Source organism: Ovis aries, chromosome 1 (genome assembly GCF_016772045.2).
Source record: "Ovis aries strain OAR_USU_Benz2616 breed Rambouillet chromosome 1, ARS-UI_Ramb_v3.0, whole genome shotgun sequence".
Taxonomy (NCBI): Eukaryota; Metazoa; Chordata; class Mammalia; order Artiodactyla; family Bovidae; genus Ovis; species Ovis aries.
Window position 1 is genome coordinate 171,121,253 of NC_056054.1, and position 26,849 is coordinate 171,148,101.

General features: G+C 36.1%; 1 protein-coding gene across 3 annotated transcripts in view; it reads left to right on the top strand.

Annotated features, from left to right (window-relative positions):
• Positions 1 to 26,849, top strand: part of ALCAM (activated leukocyte cell adhesion molecule) — a 233,635-nt gene that overhangs the window by 139,840 nt on the left and 66,946 nt on the right. For all 3 annotated transcript variants that reach the window (XR_009597917.1, XM_060404234.1, XM_060404237.1), the window contains exon 2: positions 26,713 to 26,813. Coding sequence is in view for 2 of the 3 variants with exons in the window: in XM_060404234.1 (XP_060260217.1) it covers positions 26,713 to 26,813 (101 nt within the window). In the remaining variant the exon portion in view is untranslated. The remainder of the gene's footprint in view (positions 1 to 26,712; positions 26,814 to 26,849) is intronic.

The following is a 26,849-nucleotide window of genomic DNA, read 5'->3' on the forward strand; positions in this document are numbered from 1 at the left end:
TGAAATTCCAGATACTCAAGCTGGTTTTAGAAAAGGCAGAGGAACCAGAGATCAAATTGCCAACATCCATTGGATCATTGAAAAAGCAAGAGAGTTTCAGAAAAAACATCTACTTCTGCTTTATTGACTACGCCAAAGCCTTTGACTTTCCACGACAAACTGTGGAAAATTCTTCAAGAGATGAGAATACCAGACCACGTGATCTGCCTCCTGAGAAATCTGTATGCAGGTCAAGAAGCAACAGTTAGAACTGTTCATGGAACAACAGACTGGTTTCAAATTAGGAAAGGAGTATGTCTAGGCTATATATTGTCACCCCGCTTATTTAACTGATATGCAATATTGGGCTAGATGAAGCACAAGCTGGAGTCAAGATTGTCGAGAGAAATATCAATAACCTCAGATATGCAGATAACACCACCCTTATGGCAGAAAGTGAAGAGGAACTAAGAAGCCTCTTGATGAAAGTGAAAGAGGAGAGTGAAAAAATTGGCTTAAAACTCAACATTCAGAAAACTAAGATCATGGCATCTGCTCCTATCACTTCATGGCAAATAGATGGGGAAACAGTGGAAACAGTGACAGACTTTATTTTGGGGGGCCCCATAATCACTGCACATGGTAACTACAGCCATGAAATTAAAAGACGCTTGCTCCTTGGAAGAAAAGCTATGACCAACCTAGACAGCATATTAAAAAGCAGAAACATTACTTGGCCAACAAAGTCCGTCTAGTCAAAGTTATGGTTTTTCCAGTAGTCATGTACGGATGTGAGAGTTGAACTATAAAGAAATCTGAGAGCCAAAGAATTGATGCTTTTGATCTGTGGTGTTAGAGAAGACTCTTGAGAGTCCATCGGACTCTCAAGAGATCCAACCAGTCAATCCTAAAGGAAATCAGTCCTGAATGTTCATTGGAAGGATTGATGCTGAAGCTGAAACTCCAATACTTTGGCCACCTGATGCAAGGGACTGACTCACTGGAAAAAAACCTAAATGCTGGGAAAGATTGAGGCATGAGAAGAAGGCAACAACAGAGGATGAGATGGTTGGATGGCATCACTGACTCCATGGTCATGAGTTTGAATAAACTCCAAGAGTTGATAATAGACAGGGAAGCCTGGCGTGGTGTAGTCCACAGGGTCACAGAGTCAGACATGACTGAGTGACTGAACTAAACTTCTGCTGCTGCTACTGCTAAGTCGCTTCAGTCGTGTCCGACCCTGTGTGACCCCATAGACGGCAGCCCACCAGGCTCCCCCATCCCTGGGATTCTCCAGGCAAGAACACTGGAGTGGGTGAACTGAACTTCTAGTGACAAGAAATATGTTTACCTTAAAGATATGTTCTATAAATTAGTTCATGTCTATCTTTCTACCTACCAACTAATTTGTATTCATTGGTTATAGTCTTCTGGAGGTGGAGATGTGGTTGTTTGGTGTAATTGGCCTATTGTATTTAAACACATGATCAAATAAGTAAATGGTGGCAGACAGAACCAAACATATAGTCTCAGGATCTTTGGGTGGAAAGTTGATGTGATTTCAAGAAAGAACATCTTACCCTAATTACCTCAGTTCAGATATGGATACATTCTTCACTGCTCCATCTCCACTTAACTCTTGGAATCCCCAGGAGAGCTCCTTTTTAAAGTGGGAATTTTAGAATTGCTGTACTGGTAAATGCTGGTTCTTTAAATTAATATGATATTGTCTGTCTTTTATTTCAATGTATTTTAGCTAACAACCACTTTGCTTTCAGAGCCTCTTTGGAGATGATAAACCTGCTGTGGATTTGCTTAACTCACACAGTCTACTCAGGGTCCTCATTATAGGTTTTGTTAAGGACACATATTGACCAATTAAAGTTCTCCAATTTATTTCTCAGATGTTAATACTTTATTTACCAGCACAGTTTCTAAATTAATTGATAGTAGAATTTCTTTTCCAGAATTCTACTACCAAAGCTAATATGTGAATCATCATTAATTTGTCATGAGAATAAATCTGCAAATATTCAAGTCAATTTCTCCTAACCAAGGAAAAAAGTATACTTTCATTTTTGTTGTTGTTGTTAAGTGTGAACATGGTGAAAAGTTATTTAGGTAATAAAAACAAAAAAACTGACTTTTCTACAGTGAAATATTTAGTCTGCTTTTATTTCATTATGCATTTTTTATTAAAATGAAATATTAAAAGTACTTGATCCATTTTTCTTCTATTCCACTACGGTCATTTGACAAACAGGATTGTTTGTCAGAATGAACTACTAATAGATTGTAATAGGCAATTATTTCTTCCTACCCTGAACACCTGCTGCTGCTAAGTCACTTCAGTCATGTCGGACTCTGTGTGACCTCATAGACGGCAGCCCACCAGGCTCCCCTGTCCCTGGGATTCTCCAGGCAAGCACACTGGAGTGGGCTGCCATTTCCTTCTCCAATGCATGAAAGTGCAAAGTGAAAGGGAAGTCACTCAGTCGTGTCTGACTCTTCACGACCCCATGGACCGCAGCCTACCAGACTCCTCCATCCATGGGATTTTCCAGGCAAGAGTACTGGAGTGGGGTGCCATCGCCTTCTCTGCCCTGAACACCTGAGAAGAATTAAATATCAAGCCAAAACTGCCACTCACTTGAACACCAAAATGTTTGGTATTAATTGTGTTGGTTAGTTAAAACTGAAGACTTCAGGGGGAATAGTAATCAGTTTTTTCACACACCATCACTTAGAATACAAGTGACCAATTTAGCTACTCTTTCCCTGCTGCCAGAAAGCTATAATTGAAATACCTATGCTGATTTAATCATAAACTAATTATAGTTCATATTATTAATAGAATGGGAGAAAATTATTGAAACACAAAAATTGCTATACTTCCTTAATATTAAAATGCAAAGAATGATTTACTTTCCCAAACTCTTCCCCTTCTTCAACCTTCCTCGCTCCTTTCTTCCCTCCTTTCTTCTCTCCTTTCCTACTTCTTCCCCTTCTTCCTTTTCTCATTCCTTTTCTTCTTTCTTTTCCTTTTATTTTAGGATTTTGTATTTTCAAAATATAGGCTTTGTATGTGGGAGTAGTCAGATAACATTTTTTTTTAACTCAGTATGTCTTTTACAATGTTTTCTCTCCAAATTTTGAAACTATGGAGAAAATACCTATAAAGTATTTACAGTTTAATAGTGGGAAAGGCAGTCATTCTGTTACATGCTTCACTGTATGTTGTACTACATACACTTGAAAATACATTATCTTCATCGTATCATTTGGCTAGTTCCAAGAGCTCAGAATCCTAAAAATACCACGGAGATTTAGAACAAGTGCACATTGTGGTGTTAATAGAGAGAACATTGATTGGGAGCAGAAGAGTTGTTTCCTAAAGTCAGTTCTACCTTTAGCACTAAAAATGCTCTAGTCGTCAGCCTCCTCAGTTGTATGATGAGTAACCTGCAGTGAATAATCTCTAAGGTTATTTCTCATTCCAATGTACAATGCCTTTAAATCACTAGACAATTCATTGTATAAAGTACAATACAGAGTATTTTGTAGAGTCAGAGGCTTCTTATCTGCCAAACTCAACCCTTTAGAGCCCAGCCAAGAATCTATGGGAAACACATATGTTCTCAGCCGCCAAAATAAATGCTGGTGTCCATGAGCATTCCTAACCTTATTCTTTGGGAAAGTCCTTGGGGCCCTCACTCAGAGATTGTTTACTCTTTAAATAGAATCTCTTTTTAAGTTTGATTATCTTGTTTTCAAAGGCCTGGCAATTTGGAAAGGGACTACGTGGCAATCACAAGATGGAACAATGTAGGGGAAAGTGCTTTGTAGGCTCTCAAGTACTGTGCAAATCTGAGCTGTTATCATTAGTAAGAATGACACCTGACAGGAACAGTGAGAGAAAAGATAAATCATTTCAGACAAACATAGTGATGTCAAAATTATATTGGGCTGTGCTGTTTCATATACTAAGGCAAATAGGTTTAATCATTTCAATAGTTTCCAAGATCCTCTCTGAATTATAGCACAGTATGTGCTTATAGAAATAACTGAATTACCACAAGAAAGTTCATTTATATTCTGAATAATATTTGGTTTAAGAGATGATTTCTTGGAAAGTGCATTTTAAGTAATATATAAATGTTAGGTATTATCATATAATTTGATTTGAAGTTCAGGACAGTATGCAATGTGATACAAATTTTTCCATCTGAAAGAATTAAAAAATGTAATATGGTACATAATGGGCTAGATTTCAATTGCCTAAAAATTATATCTGAGTAATCCTAAATATATGAAGTGCTACTCTAATTTTGAAAGGCAGTATTTTTTTATTATCTGTAGAAGTAATTAAGATAAAATAATATTAATTCATTTTGCTCCACAATTAAAAATTATTATGTGCTCGGTTTAGAATTTTCTATAACACTGTTTCTAGGCTCATGAGCCTGGTATGATAGTATTGCATACTGCTGGAGTAATGCAAAATATGACACATGCCAATACTGAAAACATACTACGTGCTGAGGCAATGTAATAAAAGTTTTTAATAATTCTTGAGTGATACTGGTAACCAATATAAAGCAAACTAAAATTAAATCTAAAAACACTCATCAATTGATGCGAAGTTAGAAACCAAAACCAAAGTTTGTCAGTGTCAAGTTTCTAAAATATTCACTGGAAATGCCAACAGCAAATTAAGTTATAAAGCAAAAATAAGAAATCTGACATGTTTTCTCTTTTTTTTTAAAGATTTTGCCAGTCCAGACATAAAAGTAATATGGCTTCAAATGCCAGCTGAAAATTAACGAGAATTCTTTGTGAGAATCCAATATGGGAATCCTTTTTCTCATATTTGGGAATGTTAAGCCTAGAATATTTAAGCCCTGTTTTATATCATATTATACATGAATAAATCGAGGGCTAGGAAAGCAGATTCTCAATGATTTCAAGGTAAATATGAGACAAGAACTCAGGTTCCTAGACTACCACACCAGAGTTCATTCAACTATAAGTTGCAGATTCAATGTTTTATACTGAATTTTTAATGAAGACAGTTTATATTCTACTCTATCGCATCAATGGCAGACATTTTAAGAATGAAAAAGTGGATGGAGATGACAGTCCATGATCCTGGGGACTTGAGGCCATAATTTGGAAATCATTTCCTAAAGTCCAGGCATTTAAGGAGAGCACACAGAAGCAGCTGAATGGTGAACAGGAGAAAGGACGTTAGACAGGCAGGTGCAGGTTAGTCGAATTGATTGACTTCCTGGCAGACAAGGGCACAGATTGTTCGATTATGCTTTTGTACAGCAAGGAAAGAAAGGGAACAACACCAGAGGCTGCTAACTCCCAGCTACCAGCAACTTCTGGAAGGGATATTTGAAAGATATAGAAGTGATATTTCCTACCCTCTCCCGTTATAGTCTTTGGCAACCATCTTTGGTCACACTGTCACTTGAATTGGAATGTTTAAACTATAATAGTACAATGGCTTTGTATTTTTAATTAATTTTTATTGGAGTATAATTGCTTTACAATGTTGTGTTAGTTTCTACTGTACCACAAAATGAATCAGCTAAACATATACACATGAAGAAAGTGAAAGTCACCCACGTCACCCGTTCATGTCCACCTCTTTGTGACCCCATGGACGTTAGCCCACTAGGCTCCTCTGTCCATGGAATTCTCCAGGCAAGAATACTGGAGTGCGTTGCCATTTCCTCCTCCAGGGGATCCTCCTGACCCAGGGATCAAATCTGGGTCTCCTACATTGAAGGTGGACTCTTTAACACCTGAGCCACCAAGGAAGCTCACATATACATATATTCTCTTCCTTTTGGACTTCCTTCCCTTTCAGGTCACTACAGTTCATTAAGCAGAGTTCCCTGTGCTATACATTATATTCTCATTAGTTATCTGTTTTATACATAGTATCAGGCTTTGTACTTTATATCAGAGCTTTATGAGGTCCTTGACCCACTCATCAGTGCTTGAAGAAACACTTCTGGAATCCCAATTGAATTCAGAAACTGCTCTAAAAAAGAAAAAATTAGTAGTGACATAAAAGCTCAATATTGTAGGTCTTTTTCTTTTACATTTCATTTTTGCTTTTTTCATCAAAAGTTCTAACTGGTAAACAAAAAGCCTTAGGGAAATAATAAGCAAGAGAACTTCTTTAGGACTATATACATTCCAGCACCATGGCTTTTCTCTTTCTGTATTTTGAGGTGTTTACCAAAAAGGGCTTGCATGTGTTAAAACCAAAATGTAAGTTACATTAACAATTTGCATTTAGAAATCCAAGCACTTAACACCACCAGACTTAATATTTGCTTTGGACGGTTCTGATTGTTTAGTCTCAAGCTTTTTCCAAAAAGCTAGCATAAAAAGGCAGCTCTCCTATTTGCCTAGTTCGTGTGTGATTTCACACATGGTGTGTGATGTGCTTCTACAAGACAAAGTGTTATCTCTTCTTCACATGAGCAGTGTACCTAGCTAGGTTGGGAAATGTGAACTTAGTGATCACATGAAGCTCACATAGATTCCACTTTGGAAATGTCTCCTCCTCACTGTGCTTTCTCTTCTTCATTCTCTTGTCATATTTCACTGTGATTACTTGACCTTCTAAACATTTTAAGTTTCTAACAAGGTTACCATCCCCTAGTCTTTTCTGCAGTTGATTATCTTCCACAATACTCTACTAAGGAGAATTTTCAACAGCAAAAATCTGACCACTTCACTGCCATCCTTAAAATACACCAAAACCCTTTTATTGCTTCCACATTCTTTATAGGGTAAAATACAGATTATTTAAGCTGTTGTTTAAGGGCTTTCCTAGTATCACTCCAGAAGCAACCTTCCCAGCTGTATTTCCTTCCGTTACCTCCCACATGCCCTAAGTTTTAGCCACACTGGCTGAATGAGATCATACCTCTTGTTCCCAGTGTTTCATCTGCATGTGCTTTCCTTCATTCTCCTTCTCACTTGAAGAAATCCATGTCTGTGAAGGTCAATATGAATGTCCTTTTGGAATAAAGCCTTCTTCAGTCTATTCATCAATCTCTCCTCTGCTTGTACAACATTTGGCACATAATCTCTTTAATTCCACTAAATAATAAAAAATAGAGGTATAATACCTAACATTTTGAGTTTTACTGAGATATTATTGACAGAAAGTAATTGTATGTGTACGAAGTGCATAACATGATGCTTTGATACACATATTGCGTTGTGATTACCACATTTAAGCTAATCAGTGTATCCATCACCTCACACAGTTTCCCTTTGTGTGTTGTTGGGGGGATATAATGAGAACCTTCATATCTAATCTGAGCAAATTTCATGTGTACATTACTATGAATTATAATCACTTGTGGCTCAGCCAGTCAAGAATCCTCCTGCAATGAAGGAGACGCAGGTTTGATCCCTTATTCGGGAAGATCCCCTGGAGAAGGGTATGGCAACCCACTCCAGTATTCTTGCCTAGAGAATCCCATGGCCAGAGGAACCTGGTGGGCTGCAGTCCATGGGGTCACAAGAGTCAGACATGACTGAGCGACTCAGCACACATGCATGCACGTTAGGTATCCAGAACTTGCTCATAACTGAAAGCTTGTAGCCTTTGACCAGTATCTCCCCATTTCCCCTTCACCCAAGTCCTAGCAACCACCGTTTTACTCTCTCTTTCTATGTGTTGGGCTTTTTATGTTCGACATATCAGTGAGATTATGCAGTGCTTGTCTTTCTGTGACTGGCTTGTTTCATTCAGTGAAATGTCTAGATTCATCCATGTTGTCACAAATGGCAAAATTTCCTTATTATTCTTTAAGGCTGAACTGAACATTTGTATGTATATGTGTGTATCACATTTTCTTTATTGATGGACGTTTAAATTGTTTACATATCTTGGCTGCTATGAATAATGCCACAGTGACTGTGAGAATGTAATATCACTTAGACATAGTCATTTTGTTTTCTTGGATGTATACCAAGAAGTGGGTTGCTGATCATATGGTATTTATGTTTATATCTGTACTTTACCATGATGGCTGTACCAATTTACATTCCCCCCAACAGTGTACACGGAGAAGGCAATGGCACCCCACTCCAGTACTCTTGCCTGGAAACTCCCATGGACGGAGGAGCCTGGTAGGCTGCAGTCCATGGGGTTGCTGAGAGTTGGACACGACTCAGTGACTTCACTTTCACTTTTCACTTTCATGCATTGGAGAAGGAAATGGCAACCCACTCCAGTGTTCTTGTTTGGAAAATCCCAGGGACGGCGGAGCCTGGTGGGCTGCCATCTATGGGGTTGCATAGAGTCGGACACAACTGAAGCGACTTAGCAGCAGCAGCAGCAGCAACAGCAACAATGTACAAAGATTCCTTTTTCTCCACATTCTCACTAACACTTACCTTTTGACCATTTTAGTAAGAGCCATCCTAAGAGGTATGAGGTGGTATCTTGTGGTTTTGATTTCCCTAATGAAAGAGATGGGAATACCAGACCACCTAACCTGCCTCTTGAGAAATCTGTATGCAGGTCAGGAAGCAACAGTTAGAACTGGACATGGAACAACACACTGGTTCCAAATAGGAAAAGAAATACGTCAAGGCTGTATATTGTCACTCTGCTTATTTAACTTGTATGCAGAGTACATCATGAGAAACGCTGGGTTGGAAGAAACACAAGCTGGAATCAAGATTGCCAGGAGAAATATCAATAACTTCAGATATGCAGATGACACCACCCTTATGGCAGAAAGTGAAGAGGAGCTAAAAAGCCTCTTGGTGAAAGTGAAAGAGGAGAGTGAAAAAGTTGGCTTAAAGCTCAACATTCAGAAAACGAAGATCATGGCATCTGGTCCCATCACTTCATGGAAATAGATGGGAAAACAGTGGAAACAGTGTCAGACTTTATTTTTGGGGGCTCCAGGATCACTGCAGATGGTGACTGCAGCCATGAAATTAAAAGACGCTTACTCCTTGGAAGAAAAATTATGAACAATCTAGATAGTATATTCAAAAGCAGAGACATTACTTTGCCAACTAAGGTCTGTCTAGTCAAGGCTTTGGTTTTTCCTGTGGTCATGTATGGATGTGAGAGTTGGACTGTGAAGAAGGCTGAGCGCCAAAAAATTGATGCTTTTCAACTGTGGTGTTGGAGAAGACTCTTGAGAGTCCCTTGGACTGCAAGGAGATCCAACCAGTCCATTCTGAAGGAGATCAACCCTGGGATTTCTTTGGAAGGAATGATGCTAAAGCTGAAACTCCAGTACTTTGGCCACCTCATGTGAAGAGTTGACTCATTGGAAAAGACTCTGATGCTGGGAGGCATTGGGGGCAGGAGGAGAAGGGGACGACCGAGGATGAGATGGCTGGATGGCATCACGGACTCGATGGACGTGAGTCTGAGTGAACTCCGGGAGATGGTGATGGACAGGGAGGCCTGGCGTGCTGCGATTCATGGGGTCGCAGAATCGGACACGACTGAGCGACTGAACTGAACTGAACTGAATGATTAATGATGTTGAGCATCTTTAATAGTTAGCATTTCCTGAGCATTTGTATGAAAAGTATTCTTTCAAACAGTTTGTGTATTAAGTCACTCAGTCATGTCTGACTCTCTGTGACCCCATGGACTGTAGCCCGCCAGGCTCCTCCATCCATGGAATTCTCTAGGCAAGAATACTGGAGTGGGTGGGATCTTCCCAACCCAGGGATTGGACCCAGGTCTCCTGCATTGCAAGCAGATTGTTAACTGTTGGAGCCACCATAGAAAGCCTTTAAGCAGCTTGCACATTAATTTATTTAATATTCACAATAACCCTTTGAGCTTGATACTATTATCTTCCATTTAATGGTTGGAAAACATGAGAACATCCAGTTCAACTAACTCTGTAGGTCACTTACCTTCTTAGTATCAGGGCTGGAATCATACCTGTGTAGAGTTGTCTGTTGCCTCTTTTTCTAGATTTTAATCTCCTTCAACTAGATAATTTATTTAAGTTTGTGTGCTGAACAGGAATTCAGTATCTGACATATTGTAGCCAACCAATTGCTTTATGGTACAATGCATTTATAAATTACATGAAATAGAATCTTTTCAGTTAAAGAAACTTTATTTTCATAGGCTTTTAGAAAAAAATAAGGAAAATATGGCACAAGTCAATAATAAAATGTTTATATTGAGATGCAAACTGTGGATCTTGGTGTTTAGCATATATCTTTTATAGTTTCTCAGTTACATCAATATTGGATAAATGTTTAACTTGTAATTACTATAGACTATTCTTCAGGCACATGCAATTTTCCATTTTCAGTAGATTGCACTGGCTTTCCAATATACATCATTATAAATTATCTTTTGGCTATAAAGGTTTTAGAATGAATAGCACACTTCCCTTGTGATATCTTTCTGAAGTACTGTGTATGAGTTATTTTCATTGACTGTATAGGTTTGCCTTGGGTGACTATTAGGTATGATGCTGGGTTGGAAATTTATTTTGTAAAATATCTCGGTTTTTAAAATTAGAGGTAAGAAACAATGAATTTCTGAATAACAAGTTCTAAAATCATACTGATTACCTATAAAGGTATGGAATATATATATTCCATTCCCGAGAGAGATTGAATATACATCAATATTCATACTTGTATATTGAGGCTACTGACAATTGAAAAAATGATAATGAAGAAAACATTTTAAAGCTGATTTCAGAGATGTTCTTTATCATCTGTTCTATATACACAGGTAAAATTGTAGCTGAAAAATGCACACTTACAGCATGTTTTGGTAAAGCTCTTAAGGGGGAACTAACTTGAAAATTGTCATTGGATTTTCAGATAGTGACACAGTCTAAGCATCCCAGTCATTTCTATTTGGTTTGTTTGTTTTTAATTAATTTCTTCCTTGAGAGGAAGCTTTAGGAGTATTTTCAGTTATAGAACTCAAATGAGATTCATAAACCAAACACATGATATAACATGAAGCCTTGCTAACACTCCGGCAGCTCATCTCTGTAACCTGGTATTCTTTTAATGTGTAGGAACAGTGAATTTTTTTTTAACCTTAATGATACTACTGTCTTTAAACCTATTAAGAATAGCAGAGCTAAGGAGGTAATATTATAATATGAAGTTTAGGGGGATTTTGAGCATCATTATCTTCCCGAGCAGTAACCATGAACAAATTATCAAAGACATTATCTCTTTTAATCCAAAGAGGAACCAAATATATTAGCACCTTCGTGGGACTGAGAATATGTAGAAAACATAATCATAAAATGCCATTTCTTGCTGCAGCACAACCACCCAGGACACTGTTCAGCAGAGGTCTTGGTGTTGGCAGCACCTGCAGAGAGCTGCCTGGGGATGCCGCTGGTTAGACAGAGATCACCTTTGCTGGTGGATGCAAAGCTTTGTCCTTGAAGATTTTATTTCCTTCCTTCCATCTTAACCAAAGGAATTTAAATGAGATTGTCTGAATATAGAATGTATACATTCCATAGGCTGAAGAAACTATGTGCATTATTCTTCTTAATTAATGGAGTGTTTTTATCTGTTTTAGGTTTATAGAAAAATTCAATAGAAAGAAGAGAGTTTCCCTATACTCTTAAACATTCCCCATCCCCCATTTCCCTATTATTAACATCTTGCATGAGTGTGGTACATTTGTTACACCTGAGGGGTCAGTATTGCCACATTATTATTATTAAGTAAAATCTATAATTTATATATGTTTTCCTCTTTGTGTTGTATGTTGTATTGGTTTTGACAAATATATAGTGATTTGTATCCACCATCATAGTATCAGAATAATTTCACTACTCAAAACATTCTCTGTGCTCTCTCTATCCATCCCATCCTTCCTCTCATCAAACCCCTGGGAACTCCTCTCCTTACTATCTCCATAGTTTCACCTTTCTGTATAATGTCAAAGTCATACAGCTTAATACAGAAGATCCATCAGATTGACTTCTTTCACTTGGCAATCAATGTACATTTAAATTTCCTTTGTCTTTTCATGAGCTTGGTAGCTAATTTCTTTTTATTGCTGATATTCCGTTGTATGTACCACCTAGTTTATCCATTCACTACTGAAGGACATCTTGGTTGCTTCCAGATTTTGGAAATTATGAATAAACATTATGTTAAGGTTTTTTGTGAACTTAAACTTTTTCAACTCAGTACAAGGAACTCTACTCAATACTCTATAATGGGAAAAGGATGCTTCTCTATATGGGAAAAGGATCTAAAAAAGAGTGGATGTATGTGTATGTATAACTGCTTTACTTTGATAAAGTTATTTACTTTGATGGAGTTCCCTCATAGCTCAGTCAGTAAAGAATCGTCCTTTAATGCAGGAGACCCGGGTTCGATTCCTGGATCAGGCAGTTCCCCTGGAGAAGAAATGGCAATCTACTCTAGTATTCTTGTCTGGGAAATCCCATGGACTGAGGAGCCTGGCGGGCTACAATCCATGGGTTCACAATAGTTGGACACGATTTAGGGACTAAACTACAACACTAGAAACTAAAACAACATTGTAAGTCAACTATACCCCCAATAAAAAGTAAAAAGCTTCAAAAACTTGTAACTGTGAAATTATTTTTGATGGAGAGGAAAGGCATGAGTTTTGAAGTTAGACTTGATTTGAATCCTAACCTTCATTTTATTTATCCAATAAATTTTTCTTGGTAGTCTACTCTATTATCTCTACAGAGCTGGGTGTTTGAAATGCTTAAATAAAGTGCTACTCTACCTGTCAAGGTGCCTTGTCTACACTCATAAGCCTTATTATACCTCTGATTCCTTATATGAAATAAATCTATCTTAGATATTAGCAATTTTCTATTGTGTTCTGAGAGTCAGATGAGCTGTGAGACAAGACTTCACATATTTCCTGGCAATAAATGCTCAGTTGGTATATAACATCCAATTGAGAAAGAGGTAGTAAACTTGATAGTTTATTTTCTTGCTAATCCTTCTGTCCTTCTGATCTATAGGTTTTATAATGTTAAATGTGAAAGTTTTATTTACCAATACACATGGAAAGCATTTTATACTTTTCAAACAATATTCCTAACTTAACCACAATTTAAAATGAAATAAGAATATGTCATAATTTTCTGTGTATCTAATAGTGATGAGTATTGGACTTCAGGTGAGAATTAATTTGGCGCTCTAGCTTCACTACATAGTGGCTTGACGTTGTTGGTGTAGTCTCTTGTGTAGTAGTCTCTTGGCTTTGAAGGGTGAACAGGATCCCATCAGCAAAGGAAGCATCATAGTATGTGTTTACCATAAACATTTATTTGTTCATTGTATAGGGCTATTGTGAGACTCAAATGCAAAAATGTACAATATACATAAAAGAGTACTATGAACTATAAAGCACCATAAAATGTCCATTATTATTGCTATCATTGCTCTAATGCATTTTTTGCTTTTAATTTGGCTAACTCCTTACAAAATCAAACTGTAGGGATTTTTTTTTTTTCCACTACATCCCTATTGCAATCTGAATTTTCTAGGATCCAATAACCTACTAGAAGGCCAGTTCCCTTGTGGCTCAGCTGGTAAAGAATCTGCCTGCAATGCAAAAGACCTGGGTTTGATCCCCAGGTTGGGAAGATCCCTGGAGAAGGGAAAAGCTACCCACTCTGGTATTTTGGCCTAGATAATTCAGCTGAATGCAGAAGAGCCATTTCTTTCTGTAAGAACTTGCTTACCTTTCTAGGTGTTTGTTGTTATTATTGTTTTTGCCATTTTGTTCATGATGGTTAGTCTTCCAGAAACTCTGTGGATCATTAAACCGTTTCCTAAATCACAGTATAAATATGGCATATTTTCTCTGACATTTTTTTTAATTTTTTTAATTTTAAAATCTTTAATTCTTACATGCGTTCCCAAACATGAACCCCCCTCCCACCTCCCTCCCCACAACGTCTCTCTGGGTCATCCCCATGCACCAGCCCCAAGCATGCTGCACCCTACGTCAGACATGGACTGGCGATTCAATTCTTACATGATAGTATACATGTTAGAATTCCCATTCTCCCAAATCATCCCACCCTCTCCCTTTCCCTCTGAGTCCAAAAGTCCGTTATACACATCTGTGTCTTTTTTCCTGTCTTGCATACAGGGTCGTCATTGCCATCTTCCTAAATTCCATATATATGTGTTAATATACTGTATTGGTGTTTTTCTTTCTGGCTTACTTCACTCTGTATAATTGGCTCCAGTTTCATCCATCTCATCAGAACTGATTCAAATGAGTTCTTTTTTACGGCTGAGTAATACTCCATTGTGTATATGTACCACAGCTTTCTTATCCATTCATCTGCTGATGGACATCTAGGTTGTTTCCATGTCCTGGCTATTATAAACAGTGCTGCGATGAACATTGGGGTACATGTGTCTCTTTCAATTCTGGTTTCCTCGGTGTGTATGCCCAGCAGTGGGATTGCTGGGTCATAAGGTAGTTCTATTTGCAATTTTTTAAGGAATCTCCACACTGTTCTCCATAGTGGCTGTACTAGTTTGCATTCCCACCAACAGTGTAGGAGGGTTCCCTTTTCTCCACACCCTCTCCAGCATTTATTGCTTGCAGATTTTTGGATCGCAGACATTCTGACTGTTGTGAAGTGGTACCTCATTGTGGTTTTGATTTGCATTTCTCTAATAATGAGTGATGTTGAGCATCTTTTCATGTGTTTGTTAGCCATCCGTATGTCTTCTTTGGAGAAATGTCTATTTAGTTCTTTGGCCCATTTTTTGATTGGGTCGTTTATTTTCTGGAGTTGAGCTGCAGAAGTTGCTTGTATATTTTTGAGATTAGTTGTTTGTCAGTTGCTTCATTTGCTATTATTTTCTCCCATTCAGAAGGTTGTCTTTTCACCTTGCTTATAGTTTCCTTTGTTGTGCAGAAGCTTTTAATTTTAATTAGATCCCATTTGTTTATTTTTGCTTTTATTTCCAGAATTCTGGGAGGTGGATCATAGAGGATCCTGCTGTGATTTATTTCTGAGAGTGTTTTGCCTATATTCTCCTCTAGGAGTTTTATAGTTTCTGATCTTACATTTAGATCTTTAATCCATTTTGAGTTTATTTTTGTGTACGGTGTTAGAAAGTGATCTAGTTTCATTCTTTTACAAGTGGTTGACCAGTTTTCCCAGCACCACTTGTTAAAGAGATTGTCTTTACTCCATTGTATATTCTTGCCTCCTTTGTCAAAGATAAGGTGTCCATATGTGTGTGGATTTATTTCTGGGCTTTCTATTTTGTTCCATTGATCTATATGTCTGTCTTTGTGCCAGTACCATACTGTCTTGATGACTGTGGCTTTGTAGTAGAGCCTGAAGTCAGGCAAGTTGATTCCTCCTGTTCCATTCTTCTTTCTCAAGATTGCTTTGGCTATTCGAGGTTTTTTGTATTTCCATACAAATCTTGAAATTATTTGTTCTAGTTCTATGAAAAATGTGGCTGGTAGCTTGACAGGGATTGCATTGGCATATTTTAAAGTTACAATGAGCCTCTGGGATTACAAAGTGTTCAGCAAGTTAAAAATCTTTGAGAGTAAGGGAGAGTTTCAAAGCTTAGCCAAATTAAGGTCCAGATTTTACAAGGTCTTTAAAAGCATTTCCCCATTCTGATATCCTTAGAAAAGATTAAAACTACCTTTCAATACAACTTCCTATATTTCTCATTTCTACTCATTGCCTTCCTAAATTATCTTGTTCTCTTTCCCACTTTTCCTCCCACTCATCAATTAAGAGTAATGACTGTCAGGGAAAGTGGAATATATCAAAGTTATTGTTAATATTGTCTAAGTTCATGCATCTCAGAGCAATACCACTGAGCTTGTGCTATAGACAAGCTACAGTGGGTACCATTCTCTATACTTAACTGTCCTTGAAGCAACACCAGAACTCTTAAGACTGGAGGATAATTTCATTTTTATGTAGTAGATTATGTTGATTTCCTATTATGCAACCATTTGTTTTACTTTTAAATTTTTTAAAGAAAATTTTATTTTTCCTTTGGTCTTAATTGCTTTCAAAAAATATATTGGACAAATGTTTCTATTTCCTCTTCCTCATCAGAACTAGAAAACTAGATTTCATAGTAAGCTGAGTTTAGTTCTTAAAAAAGGGCAAATGCCATACAAAGCCATCATTTTCTTCCTATGACCTTAACTTATATTACAACCCCTGTGGGAAGTTGCCAATTTAAAAGCATGGAATTTACACGAATCTAAGTCCTGGAAATCAGCCAGCAATCTTCACGAAATATGTGGGGAAATCTATTAAATAGCTTTTTAACCTTTATTACTTACCATGTTTGATTGTACAAATCTATATCCTCAGGAGACATAGGCAGTGCTAATTGGGATTCATGTGAAGAAAAGAGCAAAAAGCTATTTCAACCTATGTAAACATTTTTTGGAGCCTCATTAAATACTTAACCAGGAATATTCCAGAAGCAGGCATCCTGGACCAGATCACTCAGGCAATTAGAAAGCAAAAGTTTACTACTCTGCTTGTTCAGGAGCCCTGATAATTTATTTGCTATCCTCCCTGTAATTCATTACCTCAATTATTGGGTAAAATTCTCTAATGCCATTGAATATTACTTTAAATGCTAAAGCAATAAAATTAGCACAAGCTATTATTAACAGAAGCTCTCTGAAAACAATGATGATCTTATTGGCTAAAAATATTTATGATATGTTTTTTCTGAGACATTTGAGAAATGTAAAAGCTATTAGGAGTTTGTTGTTTGGGAGTTGGAGAGTGTTATCAAGGACAGCTTTGATTATCTCAGATCAAGAGGTCTTTTTGTTGTCAGGGCATTAAATTATTTGCAGACAACAAATTTAATAATGTCACAATAACTATGAACTCTTTCTGGAGACAGACTCTACACTAAATTCCAAAAGTTTCCATTACTTCAGATGATGCACTTAAGGTCTTTTGTGAAGCGTTGTGCCTGCTTTCCTGTTGACAGTGTTTTCTTGAATACAGTACAGTTATTGTCTTTGCTAAAACAATTAAGCCATATTCACAATTTCAATACAACTTACATGGGAAAATGCACAGGAAAATGTAACTTTTCAGTATTCAAACAGAACTGATACTCTTAGTTAAACTTGGAGCACAAATGTTTTCATCTTTCCTTTGCATCTAATATGGGGCAGTATTCAAATAGGGGTTTCTTCTATCTACCTCTTTAGTTAAGCTAGTTCCCAAATGAAGTCCTCAGGATCTGAATAGAGACAATGCAAGAATTAATGCAGGAAATTGAATTGGGGGAGAGAAACAAAAGGAAAATAATATTTTACTGATTCTTTTCATTGTATTGATTAATTAATTCCTTAATGACATAGCATCGAGTCCTAGATAATTAGGACAGAAGCATGATAGTAGAAAATAGTTAACTTTATGAATTTCAACTTACATAAATTATTAGTTACATAAATATTTGTAATTATTATAATGTGTGAACTGTAGAATATAAAGGGAAACATGATTAAACATTCTTTTCTTTAGTCTCCTTTACTATGAAAATCCATTTTAAAATAAAATATAGAAGATTGTTATTTTCATATACAAATTTTAAATTTCTGGTTCAATGTAGTCTTCTTGCCTTCCCCCTGCCTCGCCATAGAGCATGAACTGTTTTTTAAGTATTTTTATTTGAGTTTGTCCCCACAAAGGGACCAGTGTTTACAGAGACTGTATAGTCCAGTCAAAAACTCATCACTGTGGAATGAGGACTTGGTGACACACAGCTCCCCTGTGAAACAAATTTTTGGAAACCCTAGTCTCATCTTCAGAACAAAGAATATGAAGAGAACTGTTAAAGAAACCCTAAATCCTGATGCTCTTGGTGACATTTCAAATGTAAATCTAGGTTGGTGCACTGTTTTGAGTGTATGTTTTATTCCATTAAAAATATTTTTAAAACACAGAAGCTTTTTAGTGGGGGACAATGCTAAGATACTGAATTCTAATTACTTCAGTATCTGCTTTATCTCCACCTTCCCAGATTCCCTAGAATCCCAAAGAATAGTATATGGTTTTCTGAACTGTTAAATGAAGACTAAAAATTAAGGGCTGTAAGAATATGATCTGATAGAGTTCCTTTCAGTGCACTGCAATGGGGCTTTATTTTACCCATTATTATTGAGCAGCTGCAACCTTCACGGTGCTGTGATGAATTTCAAAGTGAGGGCAATGTAGGTTTTTCCTTCAAATAGGTCGCAGCATAATAGATAAATTAAACTGATAATTTCTCCCTCTTTAGAAAAGAAATTAAACTTCATATATATATATTATATATATACACACACATATATATAGATTTAAATTCTGAGTACAGGGTGTTTTCCTTTTGTCAATGTGGATTGCCTACCCTAGACAGCCCTTGGCACAAAGTGAGCACTCAGTAGCCAATAAATGAATGATAAAGAATAAATACTGAAATATATACAGACAAAAAGGAGAACAATGTATTTGCCTATTTGTTTCAGTGGGCTCATGGAGAGCATTGTGTAGATACACCCTCTAGCTTATATTTCTGTTTTAATGGACATTAGTTTCCTCAGTTGTTTAGTACTCAAAATAATTCTATGTTATCTTTATATACAATCATGCACTTGTGCAAAAATTTTTTGTAGGCTAGATCCTCAATAGCATAATTACTGGATCAAAGGGTATTTGCATTTTAAAATTTGATAGATACCATCAAATTATGCTTCCATAAGTTCTATTCAATTTAGAATGAACCTTTTAAATATTTTATTTTTTAATTCAAGGTAATCTTTGACAATCTAATAAAAGTTCTGAATTCTCTTTCTTTAAAAAGAGATGCTTCAGTATACTACAATTTGGGTTTTTTAAAAAATAACTTTAGAGGATTCATAGATACCATAAAGTCCATTTATGGATCCCAAGTTAAGAAATTCTAACAAGTACAGTAGAGTTTGTGTTTTGCTGGTTTAAAATTCCTGAGGCATTTCACAAAAAGTAAGAAAAAAGTCTATAAATTAAATCATTTCTGTTGCCTTTAAATAATTTCTAAGTAAAATTTTTGCTTTATAATTGAAAAGTGACCCCAAATGGAATCCAAATGCTGGTGTTGATGGTGAAAGGAAAGAAAAAGTTAAAAAAAATTAACAGTTTATTGCATTTTATTAAGAAAATTGTATGTGCATTTATGAATTTGAGTAAACTGCCACTTTTAGGACATGTTCCTTATGAGGATCAAAGATATAATTTGTCAAAATTACTATAATAAAAAATGGGGATCTTGCCAAACCAGGGATTGAACCCCAGTCTCCTACATTGCAAGCAGATTCTTTACCAACTGAGTCACAAGGGAAGCCCAAGAATACTGGAGTGGGTAGCCTATCCCTTCTCCAGGGGATCTTCCCAACCCAGGAATTGAACCAGGGTCTCCTGCATCGCAGGCAAATTCTTTACTAACTGAGCTATCAGGGAAGCCCTGTTAGTAGTAGTAGGTGTTGACTGTAGTAGGTGTTCATTAAATGCTTGTAGTAGTAGTAGGTGTTGATTGTAGTAGGTGTTCAGTAAACACTTGATGCTTGTTTAATGTATAAACAGGTGATTTTTTGAGATGGGCCTTGAAGAATATGTAGGAATTCAGTCAAAGCAGATGGTCCCAAGGAGCAATGATAAAAAATGAAGCAGAGATGAAGTAAAACCTAAACTAAGTGGAAATAAGTGTGACTCATCAAGCTTATAGATCATTATATGCTTAGGATATTTATATAATGAGGCAGGGTATAGGCTACCCTCTCCAATATTCTTGGGCTTCCCTTGCAGCTCAGCAGGTAAAGAATCCGCCTGCAATGTGGGAAACCAGGGTTCGATCTGTGGGTTGGGAAGATCCCCTGAAGAAGGGAAAGGCTAACCACTCCAGTATTCTAGCCTGGAGAATTCCATGGACTGTACAGTCCATGGGATCACAAAGAGTCAGACACAACTGAGTAACTTTCACTTTTATTTTCACATGGTAAATTGAGAAGGTAATTTTCAGCATAGTAATGCAAACTGGTTACTATATTTTTTTTAATTGTATTGTTTTTCTAGATGTCCCTTCTGTGATATAATATGGATTATTAAATTGACCTATACTCCACTAAAAAGATAAATATTTTGAGCATTATAACATGCCAAACTTGGAAGTAATGTTAAAAACACATATATTATAGTGTATTCCTGAATACTAGCAGTATTTTGTAATTTAGTAAAAAGATTTTTTTCATCTGAATGTGATTCCACAGTGGCCTAACCATTTATCTAAAAGACATAATATAATGCATTATGGGGCTTCCTCAATGGCTCAATGGTAAAGAATCCATCTGCAATGGCAGAGATGCAAGATATGCGAGTTCACTCCCTGAGTTGGAAAGATCCCCTGGTTACCCACCCCAGTATTATTGCCTGGAAAATTCCATGGACAAAGGAGCCGGCAGGCTACAGTATAAAGGGTCACAAGGCGTCAGATGTGACTGAAGCACGTATGCACACAATGCATATCTAAAACTGTAGCAACTGGTGAGAGAAAAAGAAAGGAAAAATTACTATTTTTCTGATATGTAGGCATAGCACAACTATACCTACGTTATGATACATAATACTTATAAAAGGCAATGTAGAAAGTAAACTTTGGAAAACTGTGTTCCTAATTCTGATTCAGCGAAGACCCAACTTGACCCCCCATGTGGCCACATTTATGAAGGGAAATTGAACAAGAAAAAGGGGGCTGCATAACTGTTTTCTCAGTTTCACAAAGTGACATTGGATTCCCTCAGATGTCTTCTCCCATCTGCCATGCAACCAAGTTATTTGGGAATTACGAGAACTCATATCACACATGCACATGCGTGCACACACACAGAAGTCTTACTTGTTGTATATTACATGACCTTGGCAAAGATTTTAAACTCTTGTTTAATATAATAGTTTATGAGAGGAATTATGAGATATAATTATGTCATTGAATCATAAAATCAGGTTTGGAAGACTCTTTAAAGACATCAGCTTAATCTTCTGTCACTAGAGCTATTATATTTTATCATATCAAATAAGATACATGTGATATTTACACTTTAGAAAGCATATATGATAGATACAATATATGTTTCATTATAATGAATATATGAAGTAGATTTCTATGAAATAGATTTTTTGTAATTTTTTAGATTGGATTGGATCCCAGTGTTTCAAAGTCAGAAATCAATCCTCCTATCATAGTTTAATATAATATGTTTCTGTGAAGAAAACCAATTTGATAGATGTTATGTGCAATTGCTTCCTCCATCCCTTCATTCATATTCAGTGATTATTTAGTCCTACACTAAGATTCTATTTTATAACAATGATCCCTTTATTGGAAACCACAGTTTTATTAAATGAATGAAGGTCTAAACCAGTAATTCTTAACTAGTTGGGATTTCTGGGGGCAGTTTTGCCTCCCAGGGACATTTGCCATGATTGAAGATTTTCCTGTTGTCTTACTGAGAAGAAGGTGCTATTGATATCTGAGGGACAGAGACAGGGGTGCTGCTAGAATTATGTAGGGCAGCCCCCCACAGTAAAGATTTATTCAGCCCCAAATGTCAACAGTGATGAAATTAAGAAACACTACCTGTTTTAATTAGAGTTGTACATATCTTATTCGTTAATAAAGTAAATAGGGACACTGGCATGTTTGTCAAAATCAAATACATATGAAAGTAATTTCTAAGGATAACTCTTATTTTTACCTACTTCCTCCCCCAACAGTTCATTTGCAAAAATAAATTTCTCTAACATTTCTGTAGAACTGGAATTTAGTTTTTATGTCATAAGCTCTGAGCCAATTGTAAAATGATTTACCCTTCTATGGCACCGACCAGAGCTACAGAGCTAAAAAAAAAATGCTTTTAAGGATGATGATGCTTTCAAAGTATCAGTGCAATAAAAAATAATTAACCACACTAAATTACAGCATGTAAAACAGACTCTGATGAATTTTGGTCTTATACTAGTCTATATTATTTGCTGCACTTCTGCTTGAAATATGGTAGCAGATTCTGACTTTTAAGTGACCTCAATGCAGATGTCTATTTGTCAACAATGCAAAGAGAATGATTACTCAGACGCTGACCATCCTTAAGAATTGCTCTACATAGAAAAAGAAATTCTCACCAATATGGCCCAAATTGTTACAGTTTTATTATTTTAATTAGAAATATAAAGCATTCACCTGACTTCAAAAGGTTGCCAGAGTCTGTTTTAGTGCCTCTTTAAATTATCAGCTGTATAAAATGCATAACTATAATTATCTTGTATTTTATGATCACTTGCCTGAGAATTCTATATGTGAAATTATTTGGTCAAGAGATTTTCCTTGGTCTGTGTTTGTCTTATTTTTTCCTCACTGAATTCTCCTATGTCACCTTTCTAGTTCTACAGTTCTTTATCTGTAGCTAATAACTCTTCATAAGAATGACTAAATAACTACACAATGCTATTCAAGCATAGCACATATTTATGTTTTATTCTATGTCATGACATTTTGATAGCAACAGTAATAATAATGAATAACATTACACTAAATTTTTAGAACACATTTAGTACAGAAGGCGCTTTAGCCCAGTTTAAAGTATCTTCTGAAATGTACATATAGACATAACATGTATAGAACAGAAATGCAAACCCTTGTGCACACACACATTTCCTTCTATATTTTCTATTTAGTCTCTTTGAGAAAGGACATCATAGGTATTCTATATTTGCAATAATATCCAATAATCTCTAGACTACGAAACCATGAATAATTTAACAAACTAATATTACAAGGAAGTAATTGCAGGGGGATTCTAGTAAGCTAAATTTAATTCAGACTTGGCAATTCAAAGATAACATCTCTTGCTTCCATGAAAAGTATAAACAGAATTATTTGTGTTGACAGGTGCTTTGGGTCTACCTGGCACTTCATCTCAAAGACTGAGATGCCCTAGAGGTGTCAGGAAGGCAATGTATCATGAAATCATAGTAGTCTTTATAGCTACTTTATCCCTAGAGGGTTAACAATATTAGCTCTCCCACATGTACAAGTCTTTCTTTCAGATGAACCTGGAAGCCATTATACTCCTACCTGAAGAGGAAAGTTGACAAATATGGCAAACTTGAAAATTATTTCTAAAATCATTGTGATTGTGGCTCCTAATGCCTTCCAAATGATTATCACTCATTCTGCCTTCAGTCTGTGGACCAGGGCTTTGCTGTCTTCTCTCTTGCTCTTTTACCTACTGTGCTCATTCTTGTCAAATGTCTTATTGCTCTATGTTTCTGGGAAGTCCTGTCATGGCTAATTTTGGATATCAAGCTGTCAGTAAAAGACCCAGTCTATAACTTTGCAAATACTTTAAAAAACAACTCTGTTTTATGGTCATCACAGGTAAGGAAAAGGTATTTCTTAGGGACTTTTGCAAATCATAGAGTACAAACAGTCCTTCATTTCTCTTGAAAGGGAAGGAAGAAATGTTCTCTCCCGTAGTTTCATCCATAAGCTCATAAAAACATCGAATTTGTGTTTGTTTCTCTTCAAGTAAGAGCATGCCATTCAAGCTCAAATCCATGTTCCTTAAACATTGGTGGCAGTACATGACAGCCTTTACAGTAGGTGACAGGAATAAGAATTTTGAAAGTTCCAGTGTTGTCAATGCCTCCCTGATTTTAAAGATGCTAATTTGATAACTAAGGTGGAAAGGACTCCACAAGATCAAATGAAAAATTATCTTATTAGATGCCCATTAAGTGCCAGAAATTATTCCTGTGATACTGTGGTTAAAAAAAATGTGTTCCCTTCCCTGCTGTAATTGTGCTTTCATCATGCTAATACATTATGTACTTGAAATCACATAGGTTTAATTTCAATTATAAAATTATAACATTTTAAAATTTTAAATCAATTATAAAATTATAAAGTTTGCTGTATATTGAAACTTTATAGAGAAGAGGAAAGAAAAATGGTCTGTAAGATAGAGTAGAGCATTACATTTTTTGGAAAAGGCATTTTTTATTTCCCTTTACCTAGTAAAGGATCACCTCATTGGTACCTAAGCCCTGTAATCTGTTTTCACTCCTGGACCAACCATGGGAACTCCATCAGTTGTCATAAGAAAATATTTTTATAATATAGAAAATAATTAGACATGCATGTCTTACCATAATTTAAGGAAGAGATTCACAACTTTCTAACTTTCTAGAGTCATTACATATTCAAGTGTCTTGCTATATACTCATGAAAAAAAAAAAATACTAAATCACAAAATTGTTTCCATGGCTTGGAAGACCCTGTGTACAGTCCTTTAACAGATCCTAAAATACATGATACAAGTTCCACATTTAGGAGCCAAAGTATTGTACAAAACCAAGTTCTACTTTGTGAAATACAGCAGTTTCTTAACTGCCAGAAGTTTGCTTGTCTGCAACCACATGTCTAAATCCTTACAATTTTTATTTTAATAAAGCTGAAGAGACCATTCCTTCATTTACAGTCTTATGCCCTTCAATGGTTTATTGTAAAAAGAAATTTAAATCACAATATGATTGACATTAAACAATTGAAAATTATTGGTGAAAAAATTTAATTTTTCATTATAAAATAATATGTAATGAAAGTTTTAGTCAAATTTTGTCTCTAATAGCAAGTTAAAAACACATTCTATGGCTTATACTATACTTTGTATTCTTCATTTTAACGATATTAAAAATCCTGAAAAGTAGTTGTGTGGTTTATTTTTGTGAAAATTTGTGTTCTCTGTAATGTTTTTGTTAACTGGAGCAAAATTGCTTTACAGGAAAGTACCTTTCTCAGTTGACAGAATTCCTTTTCTTTCTTTACTAAGGTTAATATGAAATTTTTGTACGTGTTGTGACTGATGGGTAACAGTGAAAGATAGTATCCACCCTGTCTTGTTTGTTCAGAAAGTCGTAAGATGGTCTTTTTTATGTATTGTACATTGCCTTAGCTTTGCACTGTAGCACCACCTGGTGGACAAAATATCGTTTGTTTTTCTCTTCAATTTAGTTAGCCCCTTCACACTCTGCATCCCATTATGAGGTTATCTCAAGTGAAGTCGCCCAGTCGCGTCCGACTATTTGCGACCCCATGGACGGTAGCCTACCAGGCTCCGCGGTCCATAGGATTTTCCAGGCAAGAATACTGGTGTGGGCTATTTCCTTCTTCAGGGGATCTTCCCAACCCAGGGATCGAACACAGGTCTCCTGCATTGCAGACAGACGCTTTACCATCTGAGCCACTAGGGAAGCCTAGTGAGGTATCTTAATAGATATTAAATCATTTAATACAATTAAACAATTGTAAATATATCTAATCTTAGACAGTTGTAAATAAAATAAGATAAAAAAATCTGCTAGATTTCCTAAATACTATAGTATTGCCAAGTTAAATGCCTATGTTTCTTTAAATGTCATAAATTTGAATAGTATGTTACACATCTATGAAAAATGTGGAAATTATTGATAATTCAGTTAGTTATAATTTGCACTCTTTTCAATAAAGTATTGAATAAGGAAGTTTTCTGTACTTTAGTAACAAGTTAGATTGTCTACCAAAAAAGCAGTGTAATCATTTCATGAAGGCATTTCATACTACAAATCTTTTCCTTTTTTGCCCTCTCCTTGCTTGCAGGATCTTGTCTCCCCTACCTGGGATTGAACCCTCACTCTAGTAGTGAAAGTGCAAAGTTCTATCCACAGGACTGCCAGGGAATTCCCTACAGATTCTTATCATGTTAATATTTTGTGTATTAAAATGAAAACTAGTACTTTAACCATTACTACAGTAAAGCAGGACACTTTCATGCTCATTTTGTCACTTATAATTAAGATTCAGTTGTGGGCTTATTTGTACTTGTTCTTAGTTTTTGATAGCTTTTGCAATTTTCCAGAAGTTAAATTTAAGAGTATTTTCAAATAAAAAACACAAACATATTTGAACCCCATTTTGAAAAATTTAAGCGTATTAATCTCTTTGTGTAGTCCTATGTTTCTATGAAATACAGTGAATTTTCTCCTTATATAATACAGTTGAAGATGAAAATAAATCCCAGATGCTATATGGTTCCTTTGGCATATACTACTTATTTATACAGAGCTTCACCAGTGGGTGAATACTACTTATTTATACGGGGCTCAGTGGTAAAGAATCCACCTACAATACAGGAGCCACAGGAGATGCAGGCTCTATCCCTACGTCATGAAGATTCCCGGGAGGAGGGCATGGCAACCCAATCCAGTATTCTTTCCTCGAGAATTCCATGGACAGAGGAGCCTGGCAGGCCACATACCACAGGGCCGCAAAGAATCGGACACAACTGAAGTGACTTACCATGCACCCAAGCACTTATCTATTCCCTGGTAAAACAGATTTATGGATTTGAATCATATGACATTCAAAGGCTTAGTAGCTAAATAAGAGCTTTTGATATTTAAATAGGAAATATGTTCTAACTGCATAATTTAATGAAATACAAATTTCATTTAGGATAAAATTATAATACAAAACCTTCACTAAGACTTGCATCTTGTACTGAAGTTATTTGCTTTGCTGCTTCAAGAGAATATTTGAACTCTTCTGTCTCTCTTTTGTTCCTTTCCTTTAAAGGTCTTGGATGGTATACTGTAAACTCAGCATATGGAGATACCATTATCATGCCTTGCCGAGTTGATGTACCTCAGAATCTCATGTTTGGCAAATGGAAATATGTAAGTGTGACCTATCTAGGACTTGGTTAGTTGCCT